Source organism: Pleurodeles waltl, chromosome 4_2 (genome assembly GCF_031143425.1).
Source record: "Pleurodeles waltl isolate 20211129_DDA chromosome 4_2, aPleWal1.hap1.20221129, whole genome shotgun sequence".
Lineage (NCBI taxonomy): Eukaryota > Metazoa > Chordata > Amphibia > Caudata > Salamandridae > Pleurodeles > Pleurodeles waltl.
In genome coordinates this window covers 609,469,640-609,490,107 of record NC_090443.1, presented here as the reverse complement: position 1 = coordinate 609,490,107, position 20,468 = coordinate 609,469,640, and the positions used below count along the sequence as shown (strand labels likewise).

General features: G+C 43.5%; 1 protein-coding gene across 4 annotated transcripts in view; it reads right to left on the bottom strand.

The window, feature by feature from the left end:
- Positions 1 to 20,468, bottom strand: part of CDC14A (cell division cycle 14A) — a 332,599-nt gene that overhangs the window by 267,403 nt on the left and 44,728 nt on the right. For all 4 annotated transcript variants that reach the window (XM_069232173.1, XM_069232175.1, XM_069232172.1 and 1 more), the window contains exon 3: positions 17,351 to 17,426. In XM_069232173.1, the coding sequence (XP_069088274.1) occupies positions 17,351 to 17,426 (76 nt within the window). The remainder of the gene's footprint in view (positions 1 to 17,350; positions 17,427 to 20,468) is intronic.

The window sequence follows — 20,468 nt, the reverse complement described above, 5'->3', positions numbered from 1 at the left end:
TGCTATTAATTGTTGGACTCACTTTTAAACACAAAAACAATTTCGGAGTAAGCGCCTCTAAACATTCCTAAGAGAACGTTTTGTGCAATACAAAGCTGCCATTAAAATATTTTCCAAGGCTGCCTTTAGATCAAGGTTGAGTTGGTTTTCCATATTACCCCAGGTCACTACCTTGTAAGTCCTTAAGTCCTAAGCTTTCCCCAGTGGTAGCCAAGACTCCATCTTGGAGACATGGGCTGGAAACTTATATTCACAAGAAGGATTTCAAGAAGAGCCCATCTTGGCATGACATAACAGACTTGAAAATAAACTCTGATACTACAACACATTTAGGTTTGAGAATAATTTGGAGTTCAGTAGTTCTAAAAAAAATTATAAAAGAAATAAATAAAAAAAAAACATTAAAGCATAGGCAATGTTTAGTTCATCCTCAAGCACCCCTCCCCACCACAAGGGAAAAAAATCTGGGGGAAAAAATTGTAAAAACGGTGCAATCTACAACACATTTTTCCTTATATATTGAATTACATTCGTTTTTAAAGCATAATAAATGCTGACCTTACAATGCCCCGGGATAGGGCAATCTTTATTGGGGCTTTCAATGATTCCATCACCCTCTAACAGTGCTTCTCTTCTTTCCACAGCCCCTCGCTCACATTTATTTCATTTGCTTTATAGCGCCTCTCTTACCTGCGTAGGGTGTTGGAGCACTTTACATCTCACACACACACACACACACACACACACACACACACAGACAATAAATCATACATGTGTAAATCAGTGTATAGAAAATGTTACATAGGGCAAAGGGGACTACAGGGTGTAGGATTCACATGCCATCCGTAGTGGTAGGCATATTTTAAAGAGTGGTCTAGGGAAACAAACTCAGGATTCAGAACATAACAGTGGTTAGGGTTGATTTTACTAATTACAGTTTATTTCCACCCAAACAAACCCTTTCTAGCAAAATTAGGATGACCAAAGACTGGGAAAAACATAACGTTCTAACCTCTACCATCCAGTTTGCATGCAGCTTGTTGGAGGCAGTTCATGGCTCACTGTGCTAGATTAGGATTGTAATTTATGAACTGTACACTAACAAAATGTGCCCTGTGGCAAAAGCAGTAACTCACTGAGCTATGCACATTAAATACTGTTCTGTGATCTGCATGGTTCACCTTCTTTGCAGCAGGCATATTAACCCTCTGTGCTACCATAGAGGAGTCAAAACTGCCACTCAACAAAACCCCGATTTCTCTCCAGCAGGTACATTAATCACCAGCGTTATCTTGGCACTTTAAATGTTGCCTGAAAACTGTTGGTGATACAAGGATCTCTGCAGTGCTTTTAAAACGGCTAACGGCTACTCTGCTACAAAACCTGCCCGAGTAACAAAAGTGGCCCCCCTCATCCTTCCAACCTCCCGGGAAGATGCCCGATGCTTGGTAAGGCCAGTTCAATGCCATCTGTTCCACTACTAAACACTCGATACTCAGGTCACTCATTCACATAAGTACCCTTCGTTTTTAGCCCTATGCTGGAAGGGACCTACAATCGCTCCTTGTGGCCCACATGGCCACCAGTGGTGTAACCCCAGCCCCTGTGGTGCGAGGGGCGCAGAGCTTCAGAGGGCCCCCTCAGCACAGTACACTGACTGGGTTCCTGACTAGCTCTGGGGGGAAGCGGGCCCTACTTGTACTCTGCAGGGGGGGCTCAAGTTTCATTACGCCACTGACGGACAACACCTGCAAAAAGCTGCAGGTCTGTGCAACGGGAGTTTGATGGGACTGCGCTACACAAGGTTTGGAGGTGTCTGACAATAGGGAGGCAGGCGCAGGCGGCTCTACTGTGAATTTCCATTCTCGCGATTCCTCTGAGTAAGGGTAGATACATGGCAGTGTTTCTGCATTGCCCCTAGTTTTCTTCCATACAGAAATAAGAATTAATATTGCCCTTTTTTGTTAATGAAGTGTCTTGGTATCTAGTTGCTCTTCCCTTCTAGAGTGCTCAGGGAGCAGGAATAATTGGACAGTCTTGTGATAACCGCTTCAACTCACTCTAACTGATCTTTCTTCCGAGTTGTCCACCAAGTTGTGAAAGTCCGCTCTTGGGTAGGGTACAAGCACCTTCCTTTTTATCTTTTCTATTTCAGGTTGAAAACCTGAAGACCTCACTCGGACGCTGCTCACCTGCTAAACCACCTAACTGCAAGAAAGGCGGGACATCTGAAGCTCTACAGACAATCTAAGCTCTGCAAAGATGGCTGGCAGGTTTCTCAGTTTACCACCGCATACCGCTGAACAAAAAACATTACTTTGCCCAGTTAAATAATTAATATTTCATGCTAGAGCTTGTTAACAAAGAGAACCCCAGTTCTCCGATTTCAAAGAACTTCTGTTCCTATTATAACACTAACTGTACAATCTGCATTCCTGGTGGATTTCTGTCCTATATCAGGTGAGTCACTCTCAGCCGAAGGGGTATGATATTCACAACAACCAGAAGAGGAGAGTACGCAGTTCAGTATCTTTTTTTATTTTTTTTTATGTAACCATTTGAGTGTTTGAAAAACAATAATTAAAATAGGTGTGACAGAAGCTGTGAGGGGACGGATTGGCAACAATTAACTTATTTATATTGTCAGTACTTCCCTCGTGCACACTAGCAAGACAGCGGGAAGGTGTTTGAATACACTAGGATGCCTGGGGGGGGGGGGGGGGGGGGGGGGGGGGGAACAAAACAAAAAAAATAACAGAATTGTCATCAAGTAGAGAACATAGAGAAAGTGTAAATGAAGAGCCGAAAGATGATCCAGGAACTGAGATGAGTGGAAGCCTGACCAGGGCAGGTGTGGCCAAGTCATGAGATGGGTGGGAAGAGGGAGGACGGAGGAGGAGACTGGGAGAGAAGCAAAGTGGGAGGGCAGACAGGGCAGCGAGGTATGAAAAGAGGGTGAAGATGGGGTTGAAGGGAGAGGAGGAGGAAAGTTAAGAGGGGAGAGGATTCTGAAAAAAACCAGCGTCGTGAGAGAAGAGGGAATTGTGAGGGATGATCGAATGGAGGGGGTGAGGGGTGGTGTGGGTTTGATGCGAATTAAAGGCTTTGTGTGAGCGAGAGAAAGACGGTCTGATGAAATGGGCATGAGAGGATGTGGCATTTTATGGGAAAAAGGAGTGCCACCACAACATGCTTGGAGTAAAATGTCATGGACACCCAGCGGAAATAAGAAAAAGAAATTGCTACATTTCTATATTTAAAAAACTATTTTCTGAGCTTTCACAGCAGATGACACTTAAAAAGGAAATGTTTCACAAGTATTTCATAATTTGTGTTAACAGATGGTTAATCTTTCATTTTTGTTTACAGTTTGTGTGCCTGCGCTCAGGAGCAGAAAAGGAAACGAAAAAAAAGCCAAGTATTCAAGAAAAACTAGACCACACTTTGAATTCAATATATTGCCCTTCTACTTCGTTAGAATACGCTAACCGTACATTAAACAAAATTAAAGCAGTTCCCTTTTTAAGGGCAGCAAAACTACGGACATATGGGTATAGAATCTTAGCAACGCTAAGACTGTTGAGTTAGCTGGTGCACTACTGGATAGGATGAATACTTGGATCACAGATGTTAGGGTGCTGCCACCAGAATTATATCATTTTCCAGAAAAGGATGGCCATGGTGACCAGCATCACCGTGGTAACTATCATAGTAAGGTGTTACATGCAGAGCCGCTCATTTTTACTGGGCATATGTAGACTAAAGTCTTTGATGGTGTTGAAACGGCTTCTCGCCATGGGTGCTCCCTCCTAGCGAACTATTCGAAATAAGCAAGCTTTATTTTGGTACATGGGAGCAAGATTAACGTCGGGCATCAAGAATTACACTAAAGATGAACTGTGCAAAGCGGAAGAGACAAGGATGTGTACTTGCCCCTCACTCTGTGATCTGTACCTGCTGGACCTAACAGATGACTTGGAACAGGCCACACAGTTACCCCAAAGTGTGGCGTAAAGGCAACCGGGTGCATCTCCTGTGCAGAGGATTTGTGGCTGCTGGGGCACTCTCCAATCGGTTTGCCATGTGCATAAGATATAGTGTTTGCCAATACTGAATGGACTCCCCCTACTGTGAACCTAGTAATGGCTGGTCGTGTACTTTTCGCGAAGACCTCCATAAATAAGAAGTGGCTCTTGAAGAGTCGTCAGCTGACCACCACGAAGAACTACAAATAGATGAATATTATGATTAACAATAAATTACACAGGGAGCCGTACTTCATAGAGGAATGACAGAGAAGCATATTAAGGGAGGGGAGGTTAATAATCTTGCTAGCTAATATTATAACATGTGCCATGAAAGTGGTCCCCATAATTACATATGGCGAAACGGTTTGGTTACCATATTGGAAAACATCTATAGATGTAAAGGAGGCCGATATTCTGAAAAGAGTTTACCCCAACAAGGTGCTCCTGTGTAGGTCATTCATCTGAAGTTGATATTGGACCCGTGTTGTGAATGTCCTTGTCTAAGTTACCAAGTGGTTCATTTAGGTTGTCAGCAGCAACATAGAACATCCTGTCCAGACTGTCCTTGCGGAACTGATCTGGCAGCATAAATGAGCTGCGATATATTTATACGACCTTCTGAACTAAGTTGCGCAAATCTGTCAAAGAAGCAGCTAATGAACCAATTTCAACTCCGAGCCCATATGAAACATAGCAAACCTCTTCCAGCTTCCAGGATGGTTGCTGGTGATCCAAAATTTAAGAACTACTTAGCAAATAGACTTGGCCATGTCAAAACATCCGAGTGAATGAATTTCTGGCTTGGTATGCCACTTCCAAAAGACTGTTTCAATGAACCAGGCCAAGATTTCCCAAGCCGTCCTCATTTAAAAGTTGCTAAATCAGTTCCTCGCATAATCTCAGTTGCTAACATGGATTTCTAATGTGTACAAGTGGCTAATGAACTACAAAAGCTGAAGTGATGGCATATGTTAGTGACTATGTTAACTCCTTTTCAATTTCCAGATAGTTATTTTTAGGTTATGGATACATACCTTGTTTTTAAGTGTTTTAGTACTTTTAATACACTGCATATTTTATACGTTTTTTGGAAAACCACCAATAAACTATTACATAAAAAAAATATTCGCACATCTAACAATATCCCCACAGCAGTCTGTGAGAGCAACAACTGCTCACTTCCTCATTCTTCACATTACAACACCCTATCTAAAGAGATCTGTAGGTGGTAAAATAGCTCACCGCCTAGCTCTGAAGAGGAATCTCGGGTTGTAGGTGCACAATCCGGAAGTGGCCAATAAGTAGCCTTTGTATCCATTGCAACAATAAAATGAGCACCTAATAACAGCTAGTCACGCGCGAAGCAATGTCCTGGAACTTGGTAGCAAATGCTGTAGATGTGAAATGCCTCTGTGCCAGGGGGACATCAGTCAAGGTTCCCACAAATGCATTAAGAAGAAGTGGTAAGGAGAAAACAGAGGCCCGTTAGATCCCAATCAACAACACCCAACCCAGTGACTGATATACCCCCCCTTAATATACATCTGCAACTCTTCTAAACATGGAATGATTTACGGCGCAAGAGTCAGCACTTAAATCCAAAAGGGGGCACAATAGTAAAACCGAAGAAGGAAAATAATGTATAGCAATTGAGGTATCTATGGGCAAGAGCCACAATCGGTCCATCATACACAAGACGATCAGCAACAAAAATGGAATATAGATGGAATTTAATGTGGCTTAACCAGGGCTATTGTATGAAGGGTGATCAACTCCATGTTGGACAAAGTAAAGACAAATGGGACACACAGCACCCTCATCACAAAGGCATTCAGGAGCCTGACTTTGAACCAGCCCCAAAACATCTAAATGAGGACTAGTTGTACACATTTAGTAAAACAAAGGACTGTGCCATCTTTGGGCTTTTACTGAAAAGGAGTTGTAAGTTTTGGGACCAATACACAAGGCACGTAGGAGTCCATAAAAGAGTAGCCCTGTAGCAGAGCTTCCCGTACTCAAACGCTTTTTTGAAGTGGCACTATAGACAATAATGTGTGAGTTGCGGACAGGTCGGGAGGTTCTGGAAAGTCCTTTCAAGAGCTGATCATTACTGGAAAAACACATCAGGGGCCCACAGGTCCAAAACCTGGAAGAAGCGGATGTATAAAAATATCTGGAAAAGTAAAAATGCTTGTTTGAGAAGCACCAAGAGCGAACATTAGCAGAGTCACCTTTCATCTATTATGCAGAGATTACCACGCCTATATTTCAAACATGTGGGTTCACAGAAGATTTGCTATACCAAAGAGGGTTCTCAAAAAACGCCCAGCGAGCCTTAAGGTACAGTACCACAAACTGATACAAAGCAAGAATCAGAGTTCCTTTCAAAACTGGAACTATGCCTACTTAATCTCAGATTCTTCTCATTTTTTGAAACCATTTATTGAGTGGTAGAACAGACAAAACGCCTACTGCTAGTACTTTTACCCTCCATCATTATACTATTACACCAGTAACTTCGCCATCCCCTTCTCAACGGTACTTCTTTCCCCACCCCCTCCCCCCTTAGTGAAGTTCATTCATTAAAATCAGAAATTAATCAACTGTAATACTAGTTAGTGAATGAGCAAGTGGCCTTTATGACACACTGAAAATGCACAAGGAAGAGAAGAGACTGGAGTACTTGCAAAATCGTGGTGGTATTTCGGATCTATGTGTAAACCCATAATCACCAAATCAACTACCTCAACCCCACCATCAAAAATAATTTTAACTTTTTTTATTTATTTAATTTTGTCACTGGGGGAAGGGATTCCTCCCCCCCCCCTTCTCCCCCCCCCCCCCCCCCCCACACACACACACACACACATTCAACTTTGAGCCTACACTTGCATACTGGTGCAGGTAATATCTTTTGTGGGGTGCTGTTTAATTGTCAATGTGTGATAGGGGTAGAATGAAGCCATTAAATGATCACTATTTTATTAACATAACATTCAAGTATAGAATCAAAGAACAAACATAGCTACTAGGTGAGGACACCCCCATTCTGTGAACACTTATTTGTTCTTCCTGCTCTTTCGCAAATATTGTGCAAAGTGCAAGGGTAGTGTGGTGTTCTCATCTCGCCCATAAACGCATCTGCTTTGTAGTCATTTCGGTAATTCCAATAGGTAGTTTTCTGATTGTATCTAGATGCAGTGGCATACAGGGCCCTCGGAGCCGTTCATTTCACCGCTTAAACTGATGTGTAAAGGGTAGTCCTCAATTACCCAATACTATTCTTCAAATATGTTAAGATTTTCTTAAGACTGGTTTATTATGGTCTCTTTTCGGAGTTGCGCATCCACGTTATGTGTTGCCTGAGGTATGGACGCTCTTTCAAAACGGCCTTAAACCGAAAATGTGTGCTTGGTGGCGGGTAAGTGTCATTAAGGTGCGGTGCCGGATTAGGTGATTGCCCCCCACCTACAATGTGATTTCTAGGGTAAGTGGCACCACAATTCAGTTAACAGTGGTAGGATAGTGTTCCTGGAGCACACTTCCATTCCATGTAGTGGGCTAGTGACACATAGCTGCAGTGCATATTGTCCGTGTACTTAGAGCGCAGGTGAGTGCGTCAATGTTCCTAGGAGACTGCAGCGTGCTAGCGCCCTGTGGATGCAATGTGATGCTGGTGGTGGTGGTTGTCATTAGGGTGCAGCGCGGAACGTTACATCCCTAGAAGTAGTGCTTGAAGTAACTAGGGTGCTGGATCCCAAGCTATCGTCTTTGCAGCAATCTGTGCAAAAAAGCCCCATTTATTAGGCAGAAACACAAATAAAACTTTGCAACCTGACTTTTTAAAAAAAACAGCAAGGCGAAGACTTGCTGAATCTTAAGGTTTCGCCCATTATGCAAAGGACTCGGTTACACCGTGGAATCTGCACCAACCAGAATCCCTGGGGAAGGCTCTTAAACCGTTCGCAAGGATGAGACACCGAAAAAGCAATGGCGGACCGAGAAGGTCACTCCGATCAAACAAGGAGTGGGCGTCAATTAAACAGCCCGAGCCTTAAATTCTATGCAGGCTCTGCAGAAGGAGATAATTAAAATACAGAAACTAGAAAAGCGCTATACAATGCCTAATTTAGACAACTTGTGTGGATTAGTGTTTAAATTATGGAAACTGGAGGACAAATCAGCATTCCAATGATGTATGTTGTCAGGTAGACTGCAGAAAAACGAGCATGTAATAGTAACAGCTTTATATTTGTACACTTATAAAAATCTCATGTTCCAGTCCTGGCCCACTAACGCCTGGAAAAACGGAATTTTCCGCCCATTATTTTGCAGATTTTATTAACATCAAACATACTCACGCAACATGTGCTTTACACTGGCATGCGCATGATATGCTGCGCTGGCACAAAAGCAAATGCGTTTAAACAGAGAAGCACATTTTAAAACCAGTCCAAGCGCACTTTGCCCAGTGCACAGAGGGTCGAAGAAACAATTTCAGTAATCCGGATTGTCCGCTTCATTTAGGCTTGTGGAGAAAATACGGATTCCTCCCTCCCCCAAAAAGAATGTGCGTCGGTTTTCTCTAGAATGATTGTTTGCATCCATTCCCCAACCCTAGCCGTGCCTTCAGGGCTCTTATAATTCAGCAAGTGTGTTTTTTGCTCCTTTCTGAGTAGGGTACATAGTATGCTGGGTTTGTTTTCAAGAAGGTTATGAAGACGAGGGGCATGCAACCCTAAATACCGTTTGGTAAAATTCCCTGTTTCTCATTCACATCCTTATTTATCCATGAGAGCAGTCCTGCTAGCTAAAATGGCATTTCATTCCACTAAACAAAAATTTTAAAAAAATCCCTCCCCTAATTGCGGGAAGGGCTCATAAGGGATCTCTTCACCCACAACAGACGGAACCGCTTTCAAAAGGGAAGCCAAACCACAAACTAGATGAAGAGCTTCCCTTCTCAACCCAGGCAGTAAACTGTCTGTGAAGCTTCAACTTCACTCAGCCCCTAAGGTAGCAGCACTTCCCTTAGGGTGCAACCCAGTGAGTCCTGTCCTGCTCCGATAGACGGTCCAACCCGAGCCAGGGCTTGTCTGAACCGAGCACAAGCAACCCAAGACTAGCGTCTTCCAACTGAGCCTCACCTGAAGCCACAGCGTACAGAATGAACACGGATTGTTCACGATATATGATGAATTGATTTATTTCACAATTCCATACAATACTTGAATGTAGAAGGCCATGTGCACTACATAAATTAAAATCAACTTGTTTTCCACTGAAAGACCTTGCAGAGGAATGTCTTGGCTTTGACTACCCTAACAAAATATGAGCCTCAAAACTTAGCAGTAGTGGTGGAAGATATAGCTGGTGCTTAGGCAGGCTAAAATAGATTCCACTCACTCAGTCAGTAAGAGGACAAAGGAGGCCACTGCATGGACGATATTTTAATATAAAGATAAAGGGTCTTCTTTGCAACCATCAATTCTAAAAATCCATCCTTGCCTAGTGTTGAGTTGTTACTCCATGGAGTATTCTGCGTTCAAAAGGAGCCCCAGCTGTCAAACCTGCTGAGCTTGGGTCAGGCAGTGGGACAAGCATGCTTGCCAAGTGTCCATAAGTTGATGGGAAGGACAACTAACAATATCGTTTTGAAGCAGCTAAACTGAAGCCTGTTTAATTCTAACCAAATATTTACTTCTAACCAAATATTTACAACTTGCTTGCAGTTAACACAGGAAGAAGAGCAATGACTGTCATAATCCTTGTCATACAGGCCATGAGAAAGTCAGTCGTTCAAAAACGAAATTGCAATTAGAGAAAAGAATCTGAAAGAAGGGAATATCCTATTGGTAATTGCAAAGACCATATTTTGAAACCCTTCCTTTCACCAAACATCTAATGCAAAAGTCCTCTCTCTTCACTGGGCCTACTACCTTGCCAACCCCATCTTCTTGCACAGCATCCAAACACCACACCAAGTTAATCACAAAAGCTAATGACAAAACCTCAGATCCAAAAAGGACTTTTCCATTGTGAACCCAAAGCACAAACTTTACCGAAGTCTCAAATGGGATTCGATAGCAATGACCTTCATTAGTTCTTTTACCTATCCAACTTACATGGGATCCTCTAGGTCCTAGATGCTTCTCATCACTGGTGAAATCCCAATGAGTTTAATTTGTCTCCAGTCATCTTTAACCTCTATACTGAGGGGCTTTTTACTTTACTTACGGAACACAATGAAAATGTACCACTACCCCCAGGACCCACAATTTTACTTATAAATCTCATCCACTCCATACAGCCAATGCCTCAAGCACTGCCTGCAGCTTAGCTACTCTAGGATTCCACAATCTGATGCTCAACTCTCTCAAAACCAAACTACACCTATTCACCCGAAACAACAAGCAGTAACTAGAACAAACCTGGTTCAACATGTAAATATTCAATCCGCAACTTTACCACGACATCAGGTCACTCAGATTGAATCTGGGCACTGACCTGAACCTCACAGAGCACATTCCAAAGTACAACAAGACATCCTGGTGCCAGCTGCTCTCTATGACTTGTACTCCTGCATCTTGGTGGCAGCCGTACCCTTCTCCATGGCTGCTAGACTCCACACAGCCCCTTCTTAAGGGCATCCTATATGCTGCATTACACCTAATAAAGAGCCTGAAGAAATGTTACCATATCACTCCTACCTTTACGGACCTGCAATGTCTTTAAACCATCTGCAAAATGTCGAAGCCATCACAACTTGCACAACTGTTTATCGGGCTGACAACCTCACCATCTCTTGTGGCTCGGCACATATGCAGGTAGAACACTATCGGGGTAGAGAAAAGACAGTGCAACAAATAAGAATGATCGCAATAGGCCTTCGCTGGCTACACACCCAGGATTTAGAATATCGCTATATCCATTAAGACTGTCCCAGTCCTGCTCCAATTAGGGAAAAAGCTGAAGAGGCTCCTCAGTGAAGAACACATCACAGAGCAGTAACAGCCCCATTCTCTTCTCTGAATCAGTCTTCAAATCCAGCCACTTGCTGACCTTAACCCTCCCTTCGTTCATGCACTCTGTTGCCTTACGGCTAGGGTCACACTATACAAAGGTCACGTTCACCCAAAGTAACAGACAACAGCCTTGATGATGCATATTGTGGTCCTTGCCTATCTGTGGGAGTGAAAATTGAGGGCCCAAGGTACTTTATCACCAAAGGGATCCCCACCCAGATAGCATGCAACTGAATACAGATGATGACTCTGTTTACGTGGACTGGAGTTAGAGCAAAAGAAAACTGAAGAACAACTGTCACTCTGAAGAGAAGCTCAGATCCCAGGAAACGTGTGGGAGATATCAAATACAACAGCAAAAAAAAGCCTGCTGTTGCTCGAAGTTAAAATGTTAGTAAGAGGCATATGAATGCAGTTGGAAAGTGTTCTCTCACCATAGCACTACATGCAATCTTTCTTCAGCTATCCAAAATGTTTGGCAGGGAGACAGAAAAATCTTGTATTAGAACATTTGGTGCAGAAAAGCACCTGAAAGCTGGGCTTGGTAAACAAAGAATTCTGGGAAAGCTTACAATATGAGAAACTTGGCTCTTTATCTCAATGCATGGTGCAATGTGTCAGTATAATGCATGGTCTGTGCTTGCTGGCCAGGTAGTATCTTTTAAGCAAAACTATGGTAGCCATCGAAATGTTGACAGTGGAATACTGTTAGTAATCCTTGGACTGTAAATCCAAAAAAAGTTTGCATTCTTAAAGAGAATAACAGATAATGAATGATCAAAAAATATAAGATAGAACAGAAGGTAGAGGTTCTGTGTATAGAGGGCCCAGAAAGTTAAGAATTCAAGTCCTACTGGTCAATGCCATTTCCATCTATTAGTCGTTGGGAGAAGCACTGGCCGAGTTTTTGGTCCAACATGCTAGAGGATGAGACGAGGTGATGCGTCAAGCCAGGGACTGTGAAAAGGCAATGGGTGGACAAGGTGGGAGCAACCAATGCTCTTTCAAGTTGAAAACTCTTCTCTTTGCCCCACAACAAAGCGAACAACCAACAAAGCGTTAGCAGTGCGTGGGTTAGACCTGTAAGCTAAGCACGGGAGGGGATGTGCACTTAAAACACGGCTCTACATTATTACACACACAATGCTGATAGACGGCAATAAGGTAGGCTGTACGGTTCAGTGTCTCCTTTCTTATGCAATTAACACTCTTAAAATTGTTAGGCAAAAGCACTGGTAGGTGTAAGTGCTGTTCACTTCCAGGGTAATAATGAACTGAACATAAAATAATAAAAGTTAAGGAGGGATTATCAAATTGAAACGTAAGACATTTGCAGGCAGGATTTTAGTATGGGTGTGCCATTGACAACCGTCTGATCAGAGAATTACACAAAGCCCACAAGTTCTCTGCTAAAAACCATTATACCGCCAAGCGGATCAGGTATGTATCCAATACCGAAAGCTAGAGGTTTTCACCTGGGCTTTTGAAGCACCAAGGTAGGCTGAGAGACCGCAGGATTAGACGGTAAACAGGACACATTGATCTGAAAATACAGCTTGTGCAGTTAAAAGCTCAGGCAAAAAAGATCTGGGCCCAACAGCCCACCCATCAATGTACTCAACATCCCTGGCCACTCCTGACAACTGGCTGAATGAGGAATACATTCACAAACCTTTTGCCATTAGACCGAGAAACATCTCAAAAAAGCTCAAAACAAGTTGATCCAAAAACACAGAAGAGTAACAGGTATAAGTCAACTAAGACATATTAAGCAACAGCGATCAGCAGTTGACCACTGAAAATAAAATGCGTTGTCGTTATACTTATAAACTACAGATGAAAGGGATGAGAAACAAAGCACACGAAGATAAGTTCAAATAACGTGATTTGCATCAAAATATTAACTGTAAAAGAATAGAATTTGAACACGGTTTGTTTGCTGATTGGCACCTAGCAGCGATGCTCACACCCCCCCACCTCCCCCCCCCCCTCCACCCCAATTAGGGTGGAGGAGAGTCACCCCTGCTGCCAGTGCATCAAAGGTGAAAAATAAAATGTAATAAAATAAATTAGCATTTTATTTTTCACTGCTCCCAGCTCGAGAAGTGTTTGAAGGCGGAACCATTTCTGCTGACCGGCAGCAGGGGAGTGCTGCTCACTCCAGTTTAGAGTGCGAATGACACTATTGCCTGCTGTCTTGCAACGGCCAGCCTGACATGGACTTTAAACCTCTCCACCTAGCTGTCAAACAGCTGGATGGAGAGCAGGTGCAGGCACCAGCACAGAGTGCCAGCTGGAGCGTCAAGGCAGCCAGATCTAGCCGATCCTGGTGCTGCTCTCATGCTGCTCATCTGCAGCATGAGAGCAGCGTCTGGATTTGACAACAGAAGTTGGCTGAGGCTTCATGTGTGCTGTCGCACTGACAAAAACGGAAGGATGGGGAATCAGTAAGTACATTTTTAATTTTATCTTTTCGGCCTACTGACAGACACTGTGAGGAACTCGCATTGCCCTGAGCCTCAACTCCAGAGCTCTCAGTCACGGTCCCTTATGAACAACAATCTGTTAACGAGTCATGATTGAGAGCTTCGGCATTTGAGCCTAAAGGCCTTGTGATGTATTATAATGCCCGTCACCTGGTTTGACTCAGTCAGCTCAATGCCCCACCACTGCTGAGGGTCACCGCCCGCCACCGGCACCCAGAAGACAGCTGAACCACACATTACAAATAGAAGTACAGTGTAACATACACATTATAGTGCTAGTGCAGCAGGAGAAAAGCTGAATACATTTATACTTTCAGTGAACACAACAACGAAAGAGACCAGCAGGTAAATATAATATAAAAAACATTAGCACATTAATGTAAAAGGTTAAGCTCAGCATTCACAAGCCCCAAACGTTGGGCCTGTGGATTGAAACAATCAACACAGATTGGGCGATTTGTTTTTCAGAAAAATTGAGTCAGGAGCCGACAGAAGGCAATCCCACACTTCAAGGCAGAACATTCAAATGCAGCAGAGCAGACAAGACAGGCAAGATGGAAACTAAGATGCCTGGGCCAGAGCCAAAGCGAGATGGAAAGGAAGAAGCCGACGTTGTGATTCTGTTCTTGTCTAAATCCTCCTCCAAGAGGCATCAGGAGAGATTCACCTTCAGATTGAAGTTATGCAGTATGAAAGTTTCAGAAGTGGTATTTATCAGACGACTGAATTATTGCGGGAGCTCACACCTAAACATGTGGTTTAACCATTTAAGGGGGCCACACTGTAGATGGACTAGGAATATTATATCATAATTAAGAAAGTAAAATTGCTTTAAAGACTTAACAATTTTACCCTGAATACCACTGATCCAATGTCACACCTACTAAGTGGGAAGCCCTCAAAACAGGCTCTAAAAATTGTGTTCTGAGGTACATGTTCTTGCAGAGCCTTTCTGCGAACGCAACCAATGTGCTTGTGTAAGACTTTGGGCCTGCACAAAATGCTATGCAATGTGAAAGAAATCTGTAGACAATATCAGTTTGTAGCATAAGTAATGATTTTGTTGCTTCAGGATTCACTTGTCTACAACATAAGAAAAAAAACAGAAAAGTGAGTTTCGTCCTGGTCTTCCCACCGTTTACTCATGCTGAAAAGGGGTAGTGAAGGTGCTTAAAAGTCCGGACACGGGCAGGGGGCAAACACAGGGCCTTCTGTCCCCCAACTGCAATTTTCAAAGTTGCTAATTCAATTCTACAGGAGGAAGGCGGCATAATTTTGAGTTACACCACTGAAGTCAAATCCAGGAGGAAAGCGTCCCTTTGACTGCCAGGACCGAACCTACTTCTGCCTCCATTGTTCCTCTCATACGCCGGACTCACTAGCAAAATCTCTCCCGCATCACCTTGAGATATGTCTCCACTTCTCCAGCAGAGGACCCACAGTACAGTGAAAGAGAAGGAAGGGCATCCTATTTTTAATGGCCCCTATTATCAACCTCACCTGCACTAATGGGGTACTGTACTATAAAACCCTCTCTAATAAACAAACTGTTAGAGGCGATAGAAGGGGCATACTGAAGCGGCCCTTCGTTGGTAGGAACTGAAGCAGAATCCTTTGAAAAAAATTGTAATCATGATACAAGGATAGATCAAATCTCAACTTCAATTTGTACCTTGTTCTCCACAGACCCCAGCAGCAAAACTCCTGCCCCGTTAAGAGTCCACGTATTTTATACAGGTGTAAAGAAACTCTGGGCACAGGCAGTCCTCAGACATGCTAAGTGGACATTGCTCGTTTCTTCTTCTACAGGTCGGAAATGTTGCTACAGGCAAGGGGATGAGTGCTTGTTACGTATCAGAGCCACATGGTGTTTGCCACTCGCAGCAGTCACCCTCTTGCAACAACGACCTACCGATGCCACCTCAAACGTACAAATATATCCACCCCTCATCTGACCCGCCAAGGCCTAGCAATATCACAGAGGAGAAACCTAAAGGTTCTTCAGTACGGTACACTACAGTAGCTTCAGGCGTAGAGCCAGAAGAAAGCGTACTTTTAATCGACTTACCACTAATCTACGAGCACAAAAGATATTTATAAATGCAGAGGCAGAGCCAACTGTTACAACGTTACATTATGAAAAGTGAAGCACAATGCTGTGCAGAGCTAGCTACTGCAAGGTGATACACACTTTGTGGCTATATGAGGTTTCCAGCTTTTGATTTTTGCACAGTGAGTCTTTGCGAAGTAGTTTCTAGTCTTGATAACTGTACACTCTTCACACAATGCCCAAATAAGAAGCAAAAAGCACACTGTTCACTACCAAACAGTCATTTGCACTTGGGTGGAAACAAGAGAAGTGTAATTAATATATGAACTGGGCATCAGGTCTTTTTGCATCAGATTTACAGTAGTTAAAAAAAAACGTGACGGGCACAAACAGATTTGGGTCAATTTTAGCCATTTCATTCCTCCATTTCTTTCAAATGTTTTGTGCATGCAGTTAGCCTGAGCAAAGAGAGCTGGTTGAAAATACCAGTGTAACACAATTTGTGATGATTTCCCAATGGCCATCATTGTTATAAGTGAAACAAATTCAATTTGTACCCTTTTTTACCCAAACGACCACTGAAACCTGCAACAAAATTGAAGGCTGACAGATTTCAATGCGTTTGCAAATCAAACGCAACCGACAGACCGCACTGTCAATATACATCCAATGCAAAATCAATATTTATTACATTATTTTTTTCCTGCAACACCAGACAAGTAAACAAAAGCAACACATCTCCCAATATGCAACTATGTTACAATTTCAAGAGTACATTTAGGGGTTTAAGTGTGCTGGCAGTTATAAGAATCCCCCCTCAGGATGACACCAAATCTTAGTTTTGCAACAGCACACCCATCACCGCCTTTGACGTAATTTCAAAGAGACTGGTTATAGTTCAGTCTCATCATTTCAGAATTGAAGCATATTCTAGATTATATACGACAAAGCCATTGTTGTACTTGTTTATGTTATGGAATTAACAACCATTGGCAAAGCCAATAGACCAGGCTTGTTTAAGGTGTAATGTCAGTTGTATTATATATCTGGCTGCAATGACAGAAAGACCCAGCAAAATACGTTGGGTAGAACGCTATGCTAAGCGCAGATTTTTAGTTTATGTGTTTAAGCCACAGCCTTTATTATACGGCCTACGCCCCTTTAAGTCCCCCCCACCTCTCCGGTTGTTTTCATCCCACTTAAAACCCCGAGTACATTGCAAGACAAGCCCTGCGTTTGTTTATGTTTGTCTGTTAACTTGGTCAATACGTGTATGTTTAAAAATAATATTTACCCAGTGTTTACTTAATACCGCGTGTTCTTGCTATCAGCGATGAGCAATATCACGAGAAATGTAAGGGGGGGGGGGGGGGGGAGGGAGCTGCACTAACGAGTGGCGGGAACCGGAGTAGCCCTCATTAGCCGACAACCAAAAATAGTCCTGGCTCCCGCTGCCCGGCTCCCTACTTCACTGACTCCCTTCAGCTTACGTTACAGCCCGGCTGAGGCGGAGAATGAGGCGGACATGCCCTCTGTGGTTCGCCTGCCAAACAGAAAAGGCGACGATATCGAGTTCTCGGCAGATTCCGAGGGGCGGCGAGACACGCAGAGCGTCTGGTGAGAGCTCAAGGTTAAGCCCCTGACATCCAACCAGCAATGCTGTTTCCTCGCCCTGCAGCCGGGAGGCGAGCACTGATTTCTGAAACCCAAGGAGAACCATTTCCGTGCGCACATAAACAGATAGGAAGGGCGCCAACTCACCTTAAACTTCTTGTTCAATCTACAGCAGTATCGATACGACAATGCCAAGTTGAGAGGGCCAAAATCTGCATAAAAACTGGAGAGAAGCATCAATTAGTCAAATAGCTGAAATCAGTACATCCTCATAACACGATTTTTGAGCACTAGTGAACACAAATACACTAACACTGGAAAATACATTGATATATTTTTCTCAAGCAAACATACTATTGTACATAGTTTAAGTGTCACATCAAAACGCGCACCTGCTTAGTAAAATATAAAATCAAGAAAACATCAAATACATACTAAACAAAGCAGAGCAGTAAAAACGAGGCCGACGTTTGCCATGTCACCGTGGCTTATTCCACAGCCTAGGATGGCAAAAAAAAGTCCCTTCAAACGGGAGTGCGGTCCCACAGGCTTTACATCAGACTTATCCACAAGTTCTATGTGGCAGAAGCCCGAGTGAATGCCATAGAGTGCCAAGGCACTGAGTGAATGCCATAGAGAGCTCCATGATACAAGAAGAGACAGCTACGTGGCCTCACTTTTTGCAACATGCCATCGCAGATATTGAAGTCAGCATCACACTATCTACTTTGTAAACCAAGATATTAAAAAACGGAGGAAAAGAGATCTTTCAGTGATTAGTGTCAAGGCTTGGAACAACATGCCTTGCTGAGTGAGGGCCCTAAACAATTTTCTCTAAGCTTTTGTAAGCAATTGAAGTCTTACCTTTTTCGCTTAACACTGTAAGACCATCTGTGTTGGCCATCTGTCACATTTTCTTTTACTTTAAGGATAGGGTATTTAGAGAGCCTACAAACCTCTTCCGGAGGTCAATGATGCGCTATATAAATAGGCCATTTATGTATTCCTTGTTACTGTTGGTCTGGCCCATAAGCATCTAGTGCAGAACTGAACATGGAATTTGCCAACAGAGATAAAGACCCCAGTGAGTGTGTCAGTCAGTGAGAAGGCTCTTGTACAGTCAGAGGTGTATCTCTAGAAGAAAGACAATATCGAGCAGTGGCGGCCCGTCCTTTAGGGCGGAGGGGCCACGCCCCCCCCACCCCATGAAGAGTGTCTGTCAGGCTGAACAAAGGCCAGCCTGACAGACACTCTTCATGTTCAGGTCAGGCAGCCAGGAGTGAGCCATGCGCGATTAGCGCAGACTCCTGGCTGCCTGAGCTGAACTTTGCAGGGCTGAGGAGATCACAACCCCTATGGGCGTGACCTCCTCGGCCCAGCAAAGGTGCCTCGAGGCCCTCCCCTGGGTGACAAGGAAAGCATCACCCATTGACACTCTCCCTGGGCGCTTCAGGTTTAAGCCCTGGAGCGCCCAGGGCGAGTGTCAATCAGTGACACTTCGTCACAAAGTGGGGTGGGGTCAGCAGTCTCACTGACCCCATCCCACTCTGCGACGAGGCTGGGACTGCTGCCTTCCCTCATTGGCTGACATCAGGTCAGCCAATGAGGGAAGGCAGCAGTCCCAACCCTCCTGGGACCTGGAGGCTAAAGGTAAGTGTGTGTGTGTGTGTGTGTGTGTGTGTGTGTGTGTATGTATGTATGTATGTGTGATATGTTTTACATTGAATGTTTGGTGTGCATGTTTGAGTGTTATGAGTGTTGTCAATGGATGTGAGTGCGTGTGTGTGTGAAAGAATGAATGTGTGTGATCTTGTAAAATGAATGTTTGGTGCATGCGTGCATGTTTGAATGGAATGAGTGTTGTTAATGGATGAGCATGCGTGTGTGTGTGTGTGTGAAAGAATGAATGTGTGTGATCTTGTAAAATGAATGTTTGGTGCATTCGTGCATGTTTGAATGGAATGAGTGTTAATGGATGAGCGTGTGTGAAAGAATGAATGTGTGTGATCTTGTAAAATGAATGTTTGGTGCATTCGTGCATGTTTGAATGGAATGAGTGTTAATGGATGAGCGTGCGTGTGTGTGTGAAAGAATGAATGTGTGTGATCTTGTTAAATGAATGTTTGGTGCATGCGTGCATGTTTGAATGGAATGAGTGTTGTTAATGGATGAGCGTGCGTTTGTGTGTGTGTTTGTGTGTGTGAAAGAATGAATGTGTGTGATCTTGTAAAATGAATGTTTGGTGCATTCGTGCATGTTTGAATGGAATGAGTGTTAATGGATGAGCGTGCGAAAGAATGAATGTGTGTGATCTTGTAAAATGAATGTTTGGTGCATGCGTGCATGTTTGAATGGAATGAGTGTTGTTAATGGATGAGCGTGCATGTCTGTGTGAAAGAATGAGTGTGTGTGTGTGTATGTATGTGTGATATGTTTTACATTGAATGTTTGGTGCGCGCGTGCATGTTTGAGTGTTATGAGTGTTGTCAATGGATGTGAGTGTGTGTGTGAAAGAATGAATGTGTGTGATCTTGTAAAATGAATGTTTGGTGCATGCGTGCATGTTTGAATGGAATGAGTGTTGTTAGTGGATGAGCGTGCGTGTGAAAGAATGAATGTGTGTGATCTTGTAAAATGAATGTTTGGTGCATGCGTGCATGTTTGAATGGAATGAGTGTTGTTAATGGATGAGCGTGTGTGTGTGTGTGAAAGAATGAATGTGTGTGATCTTGTAAAATGAATGTTTGGTGCACGCGTGCATGTTTGAATGGAATAAGTGTTGTTAATGGATGAGCATGCGTGTGTGCGTGTGCGTGTGTGTGTCCCGCCCGCCCCCCTCCCAAAGCTGCCGGCCACCACTGATATCGAGATCAAAATGTCGGGGGTGGAGGGCAAGTTGGCGGCCTCAGTGGTGTAGTGCTTTCCTCTTATTTAGTTTCTAAGCACTAACATGACACAACAGAAATGCACTTCTGAGGTCAAAGAAGACTTTTATTGTTGTTAATTCTTCCCCAACCACAATATTTTATGTATGACGAATTAGTAGCTTTCAAGTCCGCGTTAATCAAACAAAATATATCACTTTGCAATATACACAGCAGGTTATATTTATAAGATATTGAATGCAAAGCAAAACAAATACTTCACCGTGTGGGAACTATTCACAGCTTCATCTTTCTAAGGTCTGCAAGCTGATGACCCCTGTCAGCCGCGAGAAAGAGAGATTCATCTACCCACACGGGATTGCTGGCAGCCTGCGCCAAGC